Source organism: Bombina bombina, chromosome 3 (genome assembly GCF_027579735.1).
Source record: "Bombina bombina isolate aBomBom1 chromosome 3, aBomBom1.pri, whole genome shotgun sequence".
In the NCBI taxonomy this organism is placed as follows: Eukaryota; Metazoa; Chordata; class Amphibia; order Anura; family Bombinatoridae; genus Bombina; species Bombina bombina.
The window spans coordinates 292,385,305-292,405,309 of NC_069501.1; the positions used below are offsets into that span (position 1 = coordinate 292,385,305).

The 20,005-nt window shown below is 41.7% G+C and overlaps 1 protein-coding gene across 3 annotated transcripts in view; it reads right to left on the bottom strand.

Moving 5' to 3' along the window:
• Nucleotides 1–20,005, bottom strand: part of ZFX (zinc finger protein X-linked) — a 136,593-nt gene that overhangs the window by 21,853 nt on the left and 94,735 nt on the right. For 2 of the 3 annotated variants that reach the window (XM_053706356.1, XM_053706355.1), the window contains one exon: nucleotides 19,489–19,641. In XM_053706356.1, the coding sequence (XP_053562331.1) occupies nucleotides 19,489–19,641 (153 nt within the window). Of the gene's footprint in view, nucleotides 1–18,633; nucleotides 18,991–19,488; nucleotides 19,642–20,005 lie in introns of those variants that run through there. The other variant, XM_053706358.1, reaches the window with a different exon arrangement.

Here is a 20,005-nt window from a genome sequence, read left to right on the forward strand (position 1 = left end):
ACACCGCCTTATCCTGATGAAAAATCAGAAAAGGAGACTCACAAGAAAGAGCAGATAATTCAGAAACTCTTCTGGCAGAAGAGATGGCCAAAAGGAACAAAACTTTCCAAGAAAGTAATTTAATGTCCAATGAATGCATAGGTTCAAATGGAGGAGCTTGAAGAGCCCCCAGAACCAAATTCAAACTCCAAGGAGGAGAAATTGACTTAATGACAGGCTTTATACGAACCAAAGCTTGTACAAAACAATGAATATCAGGAAGAATAGCAATCTTTCTGTGAAAAAGAACAGAAAGAGCAGAGATTTGTCCTTTCAAGGAACTTGCGGACAAACCCTTATCTAAACCATCCTGAAGAAACTGTAATATTCTCGGTATTCTAAAAGAATGCCAAGAAAAATGATGAGAAAGACACCAAGAAATATAAGTCTTCCAGACTCTATAATATCTCTCTCTAGATACAGATTTACGAGCCTGTAACATAGTATTAATCACAGAGTCAGAGAAACCTCTTTGACCAAGAATCAAGCGTTCAATCTCCATACCTTTAAATTTAAGGATTTCAGATCCTGATGGAAAAAAGGACCTTGAGACAGAAGGTCTGGTCTTAACGGAAGAGTCCACGGTTGGCAAGAGGCCATCCGGACAAGATCCGCATACCAAAACCTGTGAGGCCATGCCGGAGCTACCAGCAGAACAAACAAGCATTCCTTCAGAATCTTGGAGATTACTCTTGGAAGAAGAACTAGAGGCGGAAAGATATAGGCAGGATGATACTTCCAAGGAAGTGATAATGCATCCACTGCCTCCGCCTGAGGATCCCGGGATCTGGACAGATACCTGGGAAGTTTCTTGTTTAGATGAGACGCCATCAGATCTATTTCTGGAAGTTCCCACATTTGAACAATCTGAAGAAATACCTCTGGGTGAAGAGACCATTCGCCCGGATGCAACGTTTGGCGACTGAGATAATCCGCTTCCCAATTGTCTATACCTGGGATATGAACCGCAGAGATTAGACAGGAGCTGGATTCCGCCCAAACCAAAATTCGAGATACTTCTTTCATAGCCAGAGGACTGTGAGTCCCTCCTTGATGATTGATGTATGCCACAGATGTGACATTGTCTGTCTGAAAACAAATGAACGATTCTCTCTTCAGAAGAGGCCAAAACTGAAGAGCTCTGAAAATTGCACGGAGTTCCAAAATATTGATCGGTAATCTCACCTCCTGAGATTCCCAAACTCCTTGTGCCGTCAGAGATCCCCACACAGCTCCCCAACCTGTGAGACTTGCATCTGTTGAAATTACAGTCCAGGTCGGAAGCACAAAAGAAGCCCCCTGAATTAAACGATGGTGATCTGTCCACCACGTTAGAGAGTGTCGAACAATCGGTTTTAAAGATATTAATTGAGATATCTTTGTGTAATCCTTGCACCATTGATTCAGCATACAGAGCTGAAGAGGTCGCATGTGAAAACGAGCAAAGGGGATCGCGTCCGATGCAGCAGTCATAAGACCTAGAATTTCCATGCATAAGGCTACCGAAGGGAATGATTGTGACTGAAGGTTTCGACAAGCTGCAATTTTAGACGTCTCTTGTCTGTTAAAGACAGAGTCATGGACAATGAATCTATCTGGAAACCCAGAAAGGTTACCCTTGTCTGAGGAATCAAATAACTTTTTGGTAAATTGATCCTCCAACCATGATCTTGAAGAAACAACACAAGTCGATTCGTATGAGATTCTGCTAAATGTAAAGACTGAGCAAGTACCAAGATATCATCCAAATAAGGAAATACCACAATACCCTGTTCTCTGATTACAGACAGAAGGGCACCGAGAACATTTGAAAAAATTCTTGGAGCTGTAGCTAGGCCAAACGGTAGAGCCACAAACTGGTAATGCTTGTCCAGAAAAGAGAATCTCAGGAACTGATAATGATCTGGATGAATCGGAATATGCAGATATGCATCCTGTAAATCTATTGTGGACATATAATTCCCTTGCTGAACAAAAGGCAAGATAGTCCTTACAGTTACCATCTTGAACGTTGGTATCCTTACATAACGATTCAATATTTTTAGATCCAGAACTGGTCTGAAGGAATTCTCCTTCTTTGGTACAATGAAGAGATTTGAATAAAACCCCATCCCCTGTTCCGGAACTGGAACTGGCATAATTACTCCAGCCAACTCTAGATCTGAAACACAATTCAGAAATGCTTGAGCTTTCACTGGATTTACTGGGACACGGGAAAGAAAAAATCTCTTTGCAGGAGGTCTCATCTTGAAACCAATTCTGTACCCTTCTGAAACAATGTTCTGAATCCAAAGATTGTGAACAGAATTGATCCAAATTTCTTTGAAAAAACGTAACCTGCCCCCTACCAGCTGAGCTGGAATGAGGGCCGCACCTTCATGTGGACTTAGAAGCAGGCTTTGCCTTTCTAGCAGGTTTGGATTTATTCCAGACTGGAGATGGTTTCCAAACTGAAACTGCTCCTGAGGATGAAGGATCAGGCTTTTGTTCTTTGTTGAAACGAAAGGAACGAAAACGATTATTAGCCCTGTTTTTACCTTTAGATTTTTTATCCTGTGGTAAAAAAGTTCCTTTCCCACCAGTAACAGTTGAGATAATAGAATCCAACTGAGAACCAAATAATTTGTTACCCTGGAAAGAAATGGAAAGTAGAGTTGATTTAGAAGCCATATCAGCATTCCAAGTCTTAAGCCATAAAGCTCTTCTAGCTAAAATAGCTAGAGACATAAACCTGACATCAACTCTGATAATATCAAAAATGGCATCACAGATAAAAATATTAGCATGCTGAAGAAGAAGAATAATATCATGAGAATCATGATTTGTTATTTGTTGCGCTAAAGTTTCCAACCAAAAAGTTGAAGCTGCAGCAACATCAGCCAATGATATAGCAGGTCTAAGAAGATTACCTGAACACAGATAAGCTTTTCTTAGAAAGGATTCAATTTTCCTATCTAAAGGATCTTTAAACGAAGTACCATCTGACGTAGGAATGGTAGTACGTTTAGCAAGGGTAGAAATAGCCCCATCAACTTTAGGGATTTTGTCCCAAAATTCTAACCTGTCAGACGGTACAGGATATAATTGCTTAAAACGTTTAGAAGGAGTAAATGAATTACCCAATTTATCCCATTCTTTGGAACTGCAGAAATAGCATTAGGAACAGGAAAAACTTCTGGAATAACCACAGGAGATTTAAATACCTTATCTAAAAGTTTAGAATTAGTATCAAGAGGACCAGAATCCTCTATTTCTAAAGCAATTAATACTTCTTTAAGTAAAGAACGAATAAATTCCATTTTAAATAAATATGAAGATTTATCAGCATCAATCTCTGAAACAGAATCCTCTGAACCAGAAGAGTCATCAGAATCAGAATGATGATGTTCATTTAAAAATTCATCTGTAGGGAGAGAAGTTTTAAAAGATTTTTTACGTTTACTAGAAGGAGAAATAACAGACATAGCCTTCTTGATGGATTCAGAAACAAAATCTCTTATGTTATCAGGAACATTCTGCACCTTAGATGTTGAAGGAACTGCAACAGACAATGGTACTTCACTAAAGGAAATATTATCTGCATTAACAAGTTTGTCATGACAATTAATACAAACAACAGCCGGAGGAATAGCTACCAAAAGTTTACAGCAGATACACTTAGCTTTGGTAGATCCAGCACTAGACAGCGATTTTCCTGTAGTATCTTCTGACTCAGATGCAACGTGAGACATCTTGCAATATGTAAGAGAAAAAACAACATATAAAGCAAAATTGATCAAATTCCTTAAATGACAGTTTCAGGAATGGGAAAAAATGCCAAAGAACAAGCTTCTAGCAACCAGAAGCAATGAAAAATGAGACTTAAATAATGTGGAGACAAAAGCGACGCCCATATTTTTTAGCGCCAAATAAGACGCCCACATTATTTGGCGCCTAAATGCTTTTGGCGCCAAAAATGACGCCACATCCGGAACGCTGACATTTTTGGCGCAAAATAACGTCAAAAAAATGACGCAACTTCCGGCGACACGTATGACGCCGGAAACGGAAAATAATTTTTGCGCCAAAAAAGTCTGCGCCAAGAATGACGCAATAAAATGAAGCATTTTCAGCCCCCGCGAGCCTAACAGCCCACAGGGAAAAAATAGTCAAATTTTTGAAGGTAAGAAAAAATGAATAATTTAAATGCATAATCCCAAATATGAAACTGACTGTCTGAAAAAACATAATTTATGCTTACCTGATAAATTCCTTTCTTCTGTAGTGTGATCAGTCCACGGGTCATCATTACTTCTGGGATATTACTCCTCCCCAACAGGAAGTGCAAGAGGATTCACCCAGCAGAGCTGCATATAGCTCCTCCCCTCTACGTCACTCCCAGTCATTCGACCAAGGACCAACGAGAAAGGAAAAGCCAAGGGTGAAGTGGTGACTGGAGTATAAATTAAAAAATATTTACCTGCCTTAAAAACAGGGCGGGCCGTGGACTGATCACACTACAGAAGAAAGGAATTTATCAGGTAAGCATAAATTATGTTTTCTTCTGTTAAGTGTGATCAGTCCACGGGTCATCATTACTTCTGGGATACCAATACCAAAGCAAAAGTACACGGATGACGGGAGGGATAGGCAGGCTCTTTATACAGAAGGAACCACTGCCTGAAGAACCTTTCTCCCAAAAATAGCCTCCGATGAAGCAAAAGTGTCAAATTTGTAAAATTTGGAAAAAGTATGAAGTGAAGACCAAGTTGCAGCCTTGCAAATCTGTTCAACAGAGGCCTCATTCTTGAAGGCCCAAGTGGAAGCCACAGCTCTAGTAGAATGAGCTGTAATTCTTCCAGGAGGCTGCTGTCCAGCAGTCTCATAAGCTAAACGAATTATGCTACGAAGCCAAAAAGAAAGAGAGGTAGCGGAAGCTTTTTGACCTCTCCTCTGCCCAGAGTAAATGACAAACAGAGAAGACGTTTGTCGAAATTCCTTAGTTGCCTGTAAGTAAAATTTTAGAGCACGGACTACATCCAGGTTGTGCAGTAGACGTTCCTTCTTTGAAGAAGGATTTGGGCATAAAGAAGGAACAACAATCTCTTGATTGATATTCCTGTTAGTAACTACCTTAGGTAAGAACCCAGGTTTAGTACGCAGGACTACCTTATCCGAATGAAAAATCAAATAAGGAGAATCACAATGTAAGGCTGATAATTCAGAGACTCTTCGAGCCGAGGAAATAGCCATTAAAAATAGAACTTTCCAAGATAACAACTTTATATCAATGGAATGAAGGGGTTCAAACGGAACGCCCTGTAAAACATTAAGAACAAGGTTTAAACTCCATGGTGGAGCAACAGTTTTAAACACAGGCTTAATCCTGGTCAAAGCCTGACAAAAAGCCTGGACGTCAGGAACTTCTGACAGACGTTTGTGTAACAGAATGGACAGAGCTGAGATCTGTCCCTTTAATGAACTAGCAGATAAACCCTTTTCTAAACCTTCTTGTAGAAAAGACAATATCCTAGGAATCCTAACCTTACTCCAAGAGTAACCTTTGGATTCACACCAATATAGGTATTTACGCCATATCTTATGGTAAATCTTTCTGGTAACAGGTTTCCTAGCCTGTATTAAGGTATCAATAACTGACTCAGAAAACCCACGTCTTGATAAAATCAAGCGTTCAATTTCCAAGCAGTCAGCTTCAGAGAAGTTAGATTTTGATGTTTGAAGGGACCCTGTATCAGAAGGTCCTGTTTCAGAGGTAGAGACCAAGGTGGACAGGATGACATGTCCACCAGGTCTGCATACCAAGTCCTGCGTGGCCACGCAGGTGCTATTAGAATCACTGATGCTCTCTCTTGTTTGATTCTGGCAATCAATCGAGGAAGCAACGGGAAGGGTGGAAACACGTAAGCCATCCTGAAGTCCCAAGGTGCTGTCAGAGCATCTATCAGGACTGCTCCTGGATCCCTGGATCTGGACCCGTAACGAGGAAGCTTGGCGTTCTGTCGAGACGCCATGAGATCTATCTCTGGTTTGCCCCAACGTCGCAGTATTTGGGCAAAGACCTCCGGATGAAGTTCCCACTCCCCCGGATGAAAAGTCTGACGACTTAAGAAATCCGCCTCCCAGTTCTCCACTCCCGGGATGTGGATTGCTGACAGGTGGCAAGAGTGAGACTCTGCCCAGAGAATTATCTTTGATACTTCCATCATAGCTAGGGAGCTTCTTGTCCCTCCCTGATGGTTGATGTAAGCTACAGTCGTGATGTTGTCCGACTGAAACCTGATGAACCCCCGAGTTGTCAACTGGGGCCAAGCCAGGAGGGCATTGAGAACTGCTCTCAATTCCAGAATGTTTATTGGCAGGAGACTCTCCTCCTGACTCCATTGTCCCTGAGCCTTCAGAGAATTCCAGACGGCACCCCAACCTAGAAGGCTGGCGTCTGTTGTTACAATTGTCCAGTCTGGTCTGCTGAATGGCATCCCCCTGGACAGATGTGGCGGAGAAAGCCACCATAGAAGAGAATTTCTGGTCTCTTGATCCAGATTCAGAGAAGGGGATAAGTCTGAGTAATCCCCATTCCACTGACTTAGCATGCACAGTTGCAGTGGTCTGAGGTGTAAGCGTGCAAAGGGTACTATGTCCATTGCCGCTACCATTAAGCCGATTACCTCCATGCATTGAGCCACTGACGGGTGTTGAATGGAATGTAGGGTGCGGCAAGCACTTTGAAGTCTTGTTAGCCTGTCCTCTGTCAGGTAAATCTTCATTTCTACAGAATCTATAAGAGTCCCCAGGAAGGGAACTCTTGTGAGTGGAACGAGTGAACTTTTCTTTTCGTTCACCTTCCATCCATGTGACCTTAGAAATGCCAGCACTAACTCTGTATGAGACTTGGCAGTTTGAAAGCTTGAAGCTTGTATCAGAATGTCGTCTAGGTATGGAGCTACCGAGATTCCCCGCGGTCTTAGTACCGCCAGAAGAGCACCCAGAACCTTTGTGAAGATTCTTGGAGCTGTAGCCAATCCGAATGGAAGAGCCACAAACTGGTAATGCCTGTCTAGGAAGGCAAACCTTAGGTACCGATAATGATCTTTGTGAATCGGTATGTGAAGGTAAGCATCTTTTAAATCTACAGTGGTCATGGGTAAAATTGTCCGAATAGTCTCCATCTTGAACGATGGAACTCTTAGGAATTTGTTTAGGATCTTTAAGTCCAGGATTGGTCTGAAAGTTCCCTCTTTTTTGGGAACCACAAACGGATTTGAGTAAAACCCCTGTCCCTGTTCCGATCGTGGAACTGGATGGATTACTCCCATTAACAAGAGCTCTTGTACGCAGCGTAGAAACGCCTCTTTCTTTGTCTGGATTGTTGACAATCTTGACAGATGAAATCTCTCTCTTGGAGGAGAGTATTTGAAGTCCAGAAGGTATCCCTGAGATATTATCTCTAGCGCCCAGGGATCCTGGACATCTCTTGCCCAAGCCTGGGCGAAGAGAGAAAGTCTGCCCCCCACTAGATCCGATCCCGGATCGGGGGCCCTCAATTCATGCTGTTTTAGGGGCAGCAGCAGGTTTCCTGGCCTGCTTGCCCTTGTTCCAGGACTGGTTAGGTTTCCAGCCTTGTCTGTAGCGAGCAACAGCTCCTTCCTGTTTTGGTGCAGAGGAAGTTGATGCTGCTCCTGCTTTGAAATTACGAAAGGAACGAAAATTAGACTGTCTAGCCTTAACTTTGGCTTTGTCCTGAGGCAGGGCATGGCCTTTACCTCCTGTAATGTCAGCGATAATCTCTTTCAACCCGGGCCCGAATAAGGTCTGCCCTTTGAAAGGTATATTAAGCAATTTAGACTTAGAAGTAACATCAGCTGACCAGGATTTTAGCCACAGCGCCCTGCGTGCCTGAATGGCGAATCCTGAATTCTTCGCCGTAAGTTTAGTAAGATGTACTACGGCCTCCGAAATGAATGAATTAGCTAGTTTAAGGACTCTAAGCCTGTCCGTAATGTCGTCCAGAGTAGCTGAACCAATGTTCTCTTCCAGAGACTCAATCCAGAATGCCGCTGCAGCCGTGATCGGCGCAATGCATGCAAGGGGTTGCAATATAAAACCTTGTTGAACAAACATTTTCTTAAGGTAACCCTCTAACTTTTTATCCATTGGATCTGAAAAAGCACAGCTATCCTCCACCGGGATAGTGGTACGCTTAGCTAAGGTAGAAACTGCTCCCTCCACCTTAGGGACCGTTTGCCATAAGTCCCTTGTGGTGGCGTCTATTGGAAACATTTTTCTAAATATTGGAGGGGGTGAGAACGGCACACCGGGTCTATCCCACTCCTTAGTAACAATTTCAGTAAGTCTCTTAGGTATAGGAAAAACCTCAGTACTCGTCGGTACTGCAAAATATTTATCCAACCTACACATTTTCTCTGGTATTGCAACTGTGTTACAATCATTCAGAGCCGCTAACACCTCCCCTAGTAATACACGGAGGTTTTCCAGTTTAAATTTAAAATTTGAAATATCTGAATCCAGTCTGTTTGGATCAGAACCGTCACCCACAGAATGAAGTTCTCCGTCCTCATGTTCTGCCACCTGTGACGCAGTGTCTGACATGGCCCTAATATTATCAGCGCACTCTGTTCTCACCCCAGAGTGATCACGCTTACCTCTTAGTTCTGGTAATTTAGCCAAAACCTCAGTCATAACAGTAGCCATATCCTGTAATGTGATTTGTAATGGCCGCCCAGATGTACTCGGCGCTACAATATCACGCACCTCCCTCTGAGCGGGAGATGTAGGTACTGACACGTGAGGCGAGTTAGTCGGCATAACTCTCCCCTCGTTGTTTGGTGAAATTTGTTCAATTTGTACAGATTGACTTTTATTTAAAGTAGCATCAATACAGTTAGTACATAAATTTCTATTGGGCTCCACTTTGGCATTGCAACAAATGACACAGGTATCATCCTCTGAATCAGACATGTTTAACACACTAGCAAATAAACTTGCAACTTGGAAATACAATTCAATTAGAATAATATTAAAACGTACTGTGCCTTTAAGAAGCACAGAAGATCTATGACAGTTGAAAATTAATAAATTGAAACAGTTATAGCCTCAATCCTTGTAAACAACACAACTTTAGCAAAGGTTTAATCCCATTAGCAAAGATAACAAATTCTGAAAGCAGGAAACAAATTACAGAATAAACGTTTTTTATCTCAGTCAAACTACAATTCTCACAGCTCTGCTGAGAGAAATTACCTCCCTCAAAATAAGTTTTGAAGACCCCTGAGCTCTGTAGAGATGAACCGGATCATGCAGGGAATACAATGAGTTGCTGACTGAAATATTTGATGCGTAGTAAAAGCGCCAAAAAACGCCCCCTCCCCCTCACACACAGCAGTGAGGGAGAACAGAAACTGTCAGAAAACAGATTAAGCAACTGCCAAGTGGAAAAAAAAAAGTGCCCAAACATTTATTCACTCAGTACCTCAGTAAATGAAAACGATTTTACATTCCAGCAAAAACGTTAAACATAATCTCTAGTTATTAAACAGCTTTATGTATTTCTTACAGTGTAATTCTAGTGAAGTACCATTCCCCAGAATACTGAAGTGTAAAGTATACATACATGACATTATATCGGTATGGCAGGATTTTCTCATCAATTCCATTATCAGAAAATAAAAACTGCTACATACCTCTATGCAGATTCATCTGCCCGCTGTCCCCTGATCTGAAGTTTACCTCTCCTCAGATGGCCGAGAAACAGCAATATGATCTTAACTACTCCGGCTAAAATCATAACAAAAACTCTGGTAGATTCTTCTTCAAACTCTGCCAGAGAGATAATAACACACTCCGGTGCTATTTTAAAATAACAAACTCTTGATTGAAGATAAAAACTAAGTATAATCACCATAGTCCTCTCACACATCCTATCTAGTCGTTGGGTGCAAGAGAATGACTGGGAGTGACGTAGAGGGGAGGAGCTATATGCAGCTCTGCTGGGTGAATCCTCTTGCACTTCCTGTTGGGGAGGAGTAATATCCCAGAAGTAATGATGACCCGTGGACTGATCACACTTAACAGAAGAAATAAGAAAAGTTGAACATTCTGAGTCAAGGCAAATAAATGTTTGAATACATATATTTAGAACTTTATAAACAAAGTGCCCAACCATAGCTTAGAGTGTCACAGAAAATAAGATTTACTTACCCCAGGACACTCATCTACATGTTTGTAGAAAGCCAAACCAGTACTGAAACGAGAATCAGCAGAGGTAATGGTATATATAAGAGTATATTGTCGATCTGAAAAGGGAGGTAAGAGATAAATCTCTACGACCGATAACAGAGAACCTATGAAATAGACCCCGTAGAAGGAGATCACTGCATTCAAATAGGCAATACTCTCCGGAAAACCGGGCTCCAACTTGCTGCGGAGCGCATATCAACGTAGAATCTAGCACAAACTTACTTCACCACCTCCATCGGAGGCAAAGTTTGTAAAACTGAATTGTGGGTGTGGTGAGGGGTGTATTTATAGGCATTTTGAGGTTTGGGAAACTTTGCCCCTCCTGGTAGGAATGTATATCCCATACGTCACTAGCTCATGGACTCTTGCTAATTACATGAAAGAAATATCTATATATCTATACACAAATATGCCCTATCACTATGCTATACACATCTGTGTATGGACAAATAGCCCGTGGGCTATGGTAGTGCGTAGCACTTACATGACTGGCACCCCTCCACTGAACTTACCAGTTGAGTAAAGAACTGCATGCAGCAGACAAAGTTTGCAATAAAACCTGCAGCTGAATCCAGTAGAGAGCCTATCCAGTGCTTGTACATGTAAAGCAGAGGATTTGAGATAAAATAGCTTAAACACACAGGGGGAATTAGGGGACATGTCCCCGCGACACCCGAGGGTAGTTATGGCTGAAATTCCCAGGGAGATCACTCCGCACATAACAGGGTATTCCTACGTCCCTGTATCATTCAGCTTACTAGAGATCTCTTCTGTCTTCTTTGTGAATATGTCCCAGGGAAAACGGGTCTCATATTGATCTGAGCATTAATCCATAAGCAAGTAGCTGGAGCATCTCTATTCTCAACCTTCTTCTGAAAGGCCAAGAACAAAATGGAGGAGAGATGGGAGGGAACTTAAGCTCTTGTGTGGGTTCTTGGCCTCCTCCTAGTGGCAGTAATTATATCCCACAAATTAGGGAGCTTCATATGCACTATCATTATTAAACGAAATGAAAACACAAATATATATATATATATATATATATATATATATATATATATATATCAATCTCTCTATCATGACTTGTGAGTAATATAAGCGTGAAAAAAGTAACAAACAAGGTTGTAAACAGTAGTGTGTTTTTTGGGTACATGTATACAACTTTGCTCTACACATAAGGGCTCCCATGAGCCTCTACCAGGTCTAACGGGATATTTCCCGGTGGGCCGCAACAGCTAGGGCCAAATAAATAATGCCTCACTCACTTGGCATAGTGACTAAGGTGGAGGGAATCCCCTGAAGCAGGAGGAAATAGAGACCGAAGGGCTGCCAGGAAGATCACATTGCGTGGTCTCCATACACAGCTCCTGCACACTCCACAACAGCAGCCTGCTTGAGTTACTGATGATAATGTTTTTGCAGAGGCACTGTTACTACCAGACAATCCATTATGCTGCACTCTGTCTGGTAGGAAGAGTCTTTTTCAGAGCAGGGTTCCTGCTGTTCCCCAGCTGGGCCGGTGCAGCACGTGTTGCTCTACTGTCTGTGCAGGGCAAGTGTCAATCTCTCCTCCTTCCAGCACAGCTTCAGAAAAGCAACGTCAGAGATTGTGATTTATCTCCACAGGTTAAGCCCTAGCTCCCCCTTCTGCCTGTTCTTGGATTTAACCCCTTGTATCGAAAGAAGAAATGACATGTAGTTAAAATGAAAGCCAGTATTATATTTTACCATTTAGAACACACACACACACACACACACATATATATATATATATATAAATCTATATATATATATATACACATACACACACACATATATATATACACACACCTATATATATATACACATATATATATATATATATATATATATATATATATATACACACACACACACATACATATGCTAGACTACAGTGTCTGCATATGAAGTTGTGCTAGACTACTGTATGTGGTGTAGTCACACTCCTGCGGTATATTAATTTGTTACACTACAGTGCTGTGAGTGGTGTAATACTATTCTGTGTATTAATTGGTATTCTACAGTGCTATGTGTAATGTAATGCTGCTGTGTGTAGTCACATTTCTTCTGTAAATTGTGTTATAATACTATGCTGTGTCATACCCCTGGGTGTAAATTATATTGCTTTACAGTGTTTTGTGTACTCTATAGTCACATTGCTGTGTGTAACACTTATTTATGTTAGATTTTTGAAATTATTTACATACATACTGGAAAAAAATATCGGGGGAAGGAGTCTACCACTAATCCCCTTTAGAAAAATGTGGTGTGTGCATTCTACGAACTCAACAGAATATAGGGTTGGTCTTTAATTTTTTCCAGGGCTGCTTTTTATTCCCAGTCCCGCCCTGGCCTCTACTCAAATGCACATATATTCACACCTGGTTATTAAAAAGTGAAGGTAAACTTTGATGAATGAAAACCCGTTTTTTAAAAATACTATTAAAAACAGGAGAACTTTCATTCAAAGTACAAAAATACAAAGCAGCCGTTTTGATTAAAAACTTGCCTTTTTTTCCTTTTCACAGCCAGAGCAGCTTCCCCCTCCTGGAAATCCTCTCTTCACACGTCAGCAATGAATAATCCGGCTTCCTCCAATCACAGCATGGCCTCAGGCAATGACTACCCTGGGGGAAAAGCTGTAATTGGAGGAAGCCGGTTTAGTCATTGCTGACGTGTGAAGAGAGGATTTCCAGGAGGGGGAAGCTGCTGTGGCTGTGAAAAGAAAAAAAGGTAAGTTTTTAATCAAAACGGCTGCTTTGTAAACTTTGATGAATGAAAGTGCCCCTGTTTTTAATAGTATTTTTTAAAAACGGGCTTTCATTCACCAAAGTTTACCTTCACTTTAAGTTTTGTTTCTGTAAAATTTAAATGTAAAACTCCCTAATTTCTGCAGGCTACACAGGAAACAAGAGGTTTAGGTGCCTGTTACTGAGAAGAAACAGACTGAAGCTCAATGCACATGCATAATACTGCTCGAGTCTCTCCCCCGAGGCAATAATCTTTTGTTGGCTGCATCTGCCTGCAGCCTAAATTGTATTAAAAATATATACTGCAGCAGCAAGAGCTAGGTAGAGGTTGCTAAAAACATAAAATTATGCTTACCAGATAATTTCCTTTCCTTCTGTACAGGGAGAGTCCACAGATGCATTCATTACTTGTGGGAATACTAAACCTGGCCACCAGGAGGAGGCAAAGACACCCCAGCCAAAGGCTTAAATACCTCCCCCACTCATTCTGCCGAGGGAGCAAGGAAAAGTTGGAGAAATATTAGGGTGAAGAAAGGTGCCAGAAGAACAAGATACAATTTAAGGCCGCCCATCGAAGAACACGGGCGGAAGCTGTGGACTCTCCCTGTACAGAAGGAAATTAAATTATCTGGTAAGCATAATTTAGGTTTTCCTTCTTAATACAGGGAGAGTCCACAGCTGCATTCATAACTTGTGGGAAATTATACCCAAGCTACAGAGGACACTGAATGCTAACGGGAGGGCCAAAAAAAAGTGAGGCGGCCCCCATCTGAGGGCACCACAGCCTGCAAAAACCCATTCTTCCGAAGGCTGCTTCAACAGAAGCAAAAGAAAAAAGAATGCAAGGAGGCCCAAACAGCCGCCCAACAATCAGATCCATAGAGATCTCATGTCAGAGACCTAAGATGACGTCACTGCTCTCGAACTGAGCCGTAAACCTCTGAGGAGGCTAGAGTCCCGCTGTCTCCTATGTCAAGCAGAAGACACTTCTCAACTAAAAATAAGGAAGTCGACAATGCCATCAGACCCTTGTACTTCCCAGATAGAAATATTCAACAGAGAAAAACTGTCTATTCTTATCAAGCCTGAAAAGGACATCAAAGCAAGATTCCCTAAAAAAAGGAAAACCTTTTCCTTCTGGGGAAGAAATAGGGCATATAAAAAAAAAATCCACAATCTCTCGATTAAAGACTCATATAGACACAACCCTAGAAAGAAAACCTAACTAGGCTCATAGACCAGCCTTATTAGAGAAGAAACCCCAATAAGGATTACGTATTGCAAAGTTGCAACACAGAGACTATGCACGAAGAATCAATCTACAGACAGAGCAGATCATTGAAGATAAAATTCAAAGACCACTTCCTGCACAGGTACAAAAGTAGCCCAATGCAACTCCTTAAAAATAAGATCTAAGTTACAAGAAGGAGCATCAGATTGACTCACCAACTTGAGCGCAGTCAGAGCCCTAGCAAAAAAAACTGAATGCACGGAAGCTCAATGAGCCTCTAGAGCAGAAGGAACAAGCAGGGCACAGAAACTGTCCCAACAATTAACTAGCTAGGAAGGGAACCCTGGTAGGTCAGATAGAGTGCCAGGACAAATCTTGCTCTTCCCGACTAGGGGGGTCCTTCACACCTATGAGAGATGACGAGGAACCAGCTACCTCTCTCGGCTAAGACCAAGCGACCTCTCGTAGTCCGTCTCAAAAGAACAAGATTCGACGATGCAAAGGGGCCTTGACCCAGCAGATCCTTGCGACAAGGTATCCCCCATGAAGGCGAAGCCTCCTACATCGCATGATCTTGCAGACGCAAACGGAGCAATCAGTCTCACTGGCGCCTGCTAGGAACGAGCCATTACTCGAAAAAGAGTGATATGGCAGAAGAAAAAAAAAAAGGTTGTAATGGACCTCCAAAGCACCACTAAGAATCCAGTGGCTCTGCCTGAGCAGATCCCTAAACCCCGACCCATTAATGGGTAACCCGGGATAGGTACGGCCATCCTGAGATTCTCAATTGGCATCCCCATACAGATACAAACATCCGAAAACTTTTGGATAGAGACATTATAACCAGATCAAGGGATAGATAGTAGGGAACATCCGTCCCTGAAGATCACACTCCGAGAGTGGATCGCTGACAATGAGCAGTAGTGGGTCTCCGCCCACCACCAAACTCTAATTACTACCCTCTATGCAGGAGGGCCAAACCCTCAAAGAAAAAAGCTTGCCTGTGGAGCCATAAGAATAATCGGGAGGGTATCTCCTGAATCCCCGGTCCCTCATAGGACACGCTCTCCTCAAACTGACAGGCTAACGACAAGTCAAAACCGCTCCGAGAGAGCTAAGAGAAATGTCCCTCAGGACAGGGAGATCTGGATAAAAGTGAACAACCAGCACACGAAGATGGATCTGAACCCTAGACCTTCAGCTTGCAAGCCCAGTGAGCTAGCCACTAAGCCACAACAGAGCATTCCAGAACACTGGAGATCGATTCTCACAACAGATATTCCAGGTAAATCTGATAAGACAGATTCAAACAGTGCCATGCCAATGTCTCGGCTGAGATGAGGCCCGTCAAGAAAGTTGGTAAGTAAACCAAAATCGAAGACCAGGGAGCTACTGATAAATCTGGAACCAGGATCCTGCCAAATTAAACCCCAGATCCCCCCCCCCAAAAAAAAATAGGATCAGAAACTAGGTTTCCTGAAAGAGACAGTCCATAAGAACCGGATTTCACCCAAAAGGAATGAAAAAGGAAAGATATTCCAGGTAAATCTGATAAGACAGATTCAAACAGTGCAATGCCGATGTCTCGGTCTTGGCTGAGAGGAGAACCGTCAAGGAAGAACCCAAGAAAGGCCCCATTATAAATACAATTTTAGCTTTCAGGGATCCCCCCTGGCACCTACACCAGAGAACTTTGGTCTAGATCCATCTCTGAGGATCGGAGAAGACAAAGGAAATCCCTAAAAGTCTTCTAACAGATGACGGTAAGTAAACGAAAATCACCAAGACCAGGGAGCTACTGATAAATCTGGAATCAGGATACTGTCAAATTAAACCCCAGACCCCCCCCCCCCCCAAAAAAAAAATAACTAGGATCAGAAACAAGGATTACTGGAAGAGACGGTCCATAAGAACCGGATTTCACCCAAAAGGAATGAAAAAGGAAAGATATCCTTCTTGACAGTGATCTTACAGAGTTCCCGAACAAAACGGTAGAGGGAACAATATATTCTCCCTCAAGGAGACAACATAATAAGCTCTGCTTAAGTACCATTGAATCAGAATAGGATGGGAAACCCCTCCCTATTGGACCCTGAAACAACAGTGGAATTTAAATATTCTCACACTGCGACAGGTACCGGGACAATGACTCCAAAAGTCACCTGAAAGGCCTCTCTGCCAAATACAAAATCAAGAGAAGACAAACTGCCCAGAAAGGCAGGATGTGAAGCCTAGCTTCGGTCTCTAAGACTCCTGGATCCAATATGATCCAGAATCAAGCGCCCATCCAAGATAATACCTAAACCAGGTCCTCCCTGTCATCTAGGATAGATGGACCTGCTCTGAACCGGAATACCTAGAAATAACTCCTCCTCTCGAGTCGAAGGAAAGAGTAGACTTAACCGACATATCTGCCAGAGCAACTCAAGGACTAAACAGAAAATTCTGATGTTCCAGCATATGCTAGAATGCTAGGAATAATCCAAATGAAGAAGAAAAAGCTCCATGGCTTAAATCTGTCTTGCAAAATATCGAGGGAACCATCACCTTGACTGAGACTTAGTAGTCTCTAGACATCTCGACAACCGAAATCGTCAGTTTCTAATATCCCATATGGCGAAATGTCTTCTTAAAAAGAGTTTCTACAACAACCAAGAGCTCTAAACGAAAAACTATCCTGAAACAGAATAGAAAAAGAAAACAGGCAAGCGCACAAAAGTGATAGCCAAGAAGGAATGTGTAAACACAGGTCCTGCCTGTCATACGACACAAACCCCACTATAAAGCTTGGAAATGGGATTCTGAAATATATATATATATATATATATATATATATATATATACACACACACATACATATATACATATACACAAGAAAAATAAGATCTCCATCCTGCTCTACTAGTCTAATCAAGATCGCTATCTGATTTAGAAGACTGAGATTCGACTGACGGATCAGTACTAGGAATCTCTAACATCGCCAAAACTTCTTTCAGAAGCGCAGGCGTGCCATTCTAAATTCTCTTCAGTCAGAGGAATCAAATCAGTAAACTCCGACCCTGGAGGTCCTACCTCTGAAGCCTCAGAGGAAACCACATCCCCAGATGATTGATTGGATACAATCGTTAATTCACACGACGGTCCCTGGGCAGGAGTGCATGGATTAACCCTTTGCTTGCATGTAGCAGGAAGAGGCAAAAATCGCTAAGGCCGTAGAGGTGGCCATGCGGAACTGCTCAGTAACCTCTGGTGGAAAAAAGCCCCCTTCAGGCAAAGGAGCAGCGGTACCCAGGGAAACTGCATGTGTAGGAAGAGAAGATTCTAGGGAACACACCTCACGAGATGAGGAATCCTCAGAAGCGGGCGGCTCAGTGGTCTCTAACATCTCAACATTGGTTGATGAGAACACCCTGATGCAGCATATGGAACATAATTGAGAGGGCTGGACCACCCGGGCCTCCTCACAATATAAACAGGTATCAAATACTGTATTAGAGGGACCCCCCTCTAAATTATCAGAATCCCCCATAACTCGTCTAATTTAAATTATAGAAAAAACAACTGGCACCTTATACCCCCAATGGCTAGGGCACTCACCACCTCCTATGACCCAGACAGATGGAGAATTCGGTCAGGAATAGGAAATGGAAAAAACTTGACCATTCCCGGTCACACAGTGCGTCATGCAGGACCGCCCCTGCTTAAGAAAACTGTGCAGCTCACAAATATGAATGATAAAATAAAAAAATAATCTGTACGTTCCGAAATCACATAACAAAATATGGATTAAAAACCCCACTGTTCAATAATCCCCCTCAGGGGATATTAACCCTTGATTCCATAAAGATAAAAGGAGTCCCACTGTGACCCTGTCTTCTATCTTTAACATATGTATAAAAGAATTAAACGATCTTACCGGAATCTATGCCGTGGAACAAAAAACACAGTCCTTCAAGTTTGACAGACTGTAGCGTTGCTTCTGACATGGACTTGAGTGAGGAAAAGCAGGCAGCAAAACTTGTTAACGCCGATTGCTTAGGAGCTGTTAATAGGAGTCTGGATGGTTTCGCAGAAAGGCTCTCCCTGCATCTCCAGACTCTAACTTTCATCAATGCTCTTACTGAGAGGCTGACAAGACTACTTAAAGGGACACTCAGGTTTTATTAAATTTTCATGATTCAGATACAGCATGTAATTTTAAACACCTTTCCAATTTAATTCCATTAAAAAAAAATGTGCACAGTCTTTTATATATACACTTTTTTTCATGTGCAAGAACTCAGACTATACGTATATGCATTTGTGATTGGCTGATTGCTATCACATGGTACAGGGGGAGTGGAAATATACATAACTTTAAAATGTGTTAGAAAAGAATCTACTACTCATTTGAAATTCAGAGTAAATGCTATTGTATTGTCTTCTTATCTTGCATTTGTTGATTATGCAAATCTGCTGTGTTTACTGGTCCTTTAAAACTCCAGTCCCATCTCGAAGGGTAGATACTCTTCCTAAGGAACTACTCCGAAATCTTCTTACACTTCTCTGACAACCTCCTGTTACGAAAGCCAGAGAATGACTGGGGGATGAGGGAAGTGGGTGAGGTATTTAAGCCTTTGGCTGGGATATCTTTGCCTCCTCCTGGTGGCCAGGTTCAGTATTTCCACAAGTAATGAATGCAGCTGTGGACTTTCCCTGTATTAAGAAGGAAATAAGGAGAGTTGCCTTTAAAATAAACAGAGAAAGCGTCTATATTTTACTCAAAGGGAATCACTATCATGCCCATATATAAATTGAGCAATACCACAAAGGTGACCTGGTGCCATGGATTTAAGGAACTCTGGCTTAAATCAGTGAAGGAGATCAACCTACTGAGGTGGCTTTTCAAGGGGTGTAATCACGGGAGTACTCAAACTTATCCAAACTCTGTAAACGTTTACTGCATAAGATTATTTTTAGAATGTTATTCAGAATGTTGGTTATATGATGACCTGATCTGAAAATCAGTAGATGGAGGCAGCCCAATAACTGGTGTATGCCTTGGGCTGGATGTTCATCATTATTGTATTAATCAAAGCCAAACAATTTAAAGAATAAAAAACTAAATTTTAAATTCTAAATTTGTGTGTTTAAAAAACACTTTGGAAGAGCTACATGTGTTTAGCTTTTGCATATAAACCACTTGACACTGACCTGTTTGGTATTGTCTATTTTCTCCTCTCCTCCTCTTCTTTAGTTTCTGTTTTGCTAGCCTGTCCAGCCCATCAGACTCATCTATGTGCAAAAGTGCACTGGCAGTGCCATTCCTATGCTCAACACTATCTGCGCAGTTACCCATGTTATTACCTGCAAGACAGAAAAATAAACTATTGAAGGTAGTGTGTACACAGGTTCCCATCAACAATATTTTTTGTGCCAAACAATGCGATTATCATAGCTCATAGAATTGTATTCTGCGGATTATCTTGTTTCTTATTTATGTATATATCATAGTTGATATTATAGATACCAGATTGCTAGGAGTCAAATTTTATTGAGCTGGAAGACAGAAAGTGTGTTAGGTGGTTGCATAAAGCATTACAGATTTATGTTAAATGTGTTACAACCAGATATTTGAAAATAAAATTAGATGATGGTAATAGAAATGGAAGAAACTTTAAATTTTTCATATATTGTAATTATCTACACACACAGATGCATATATACATAC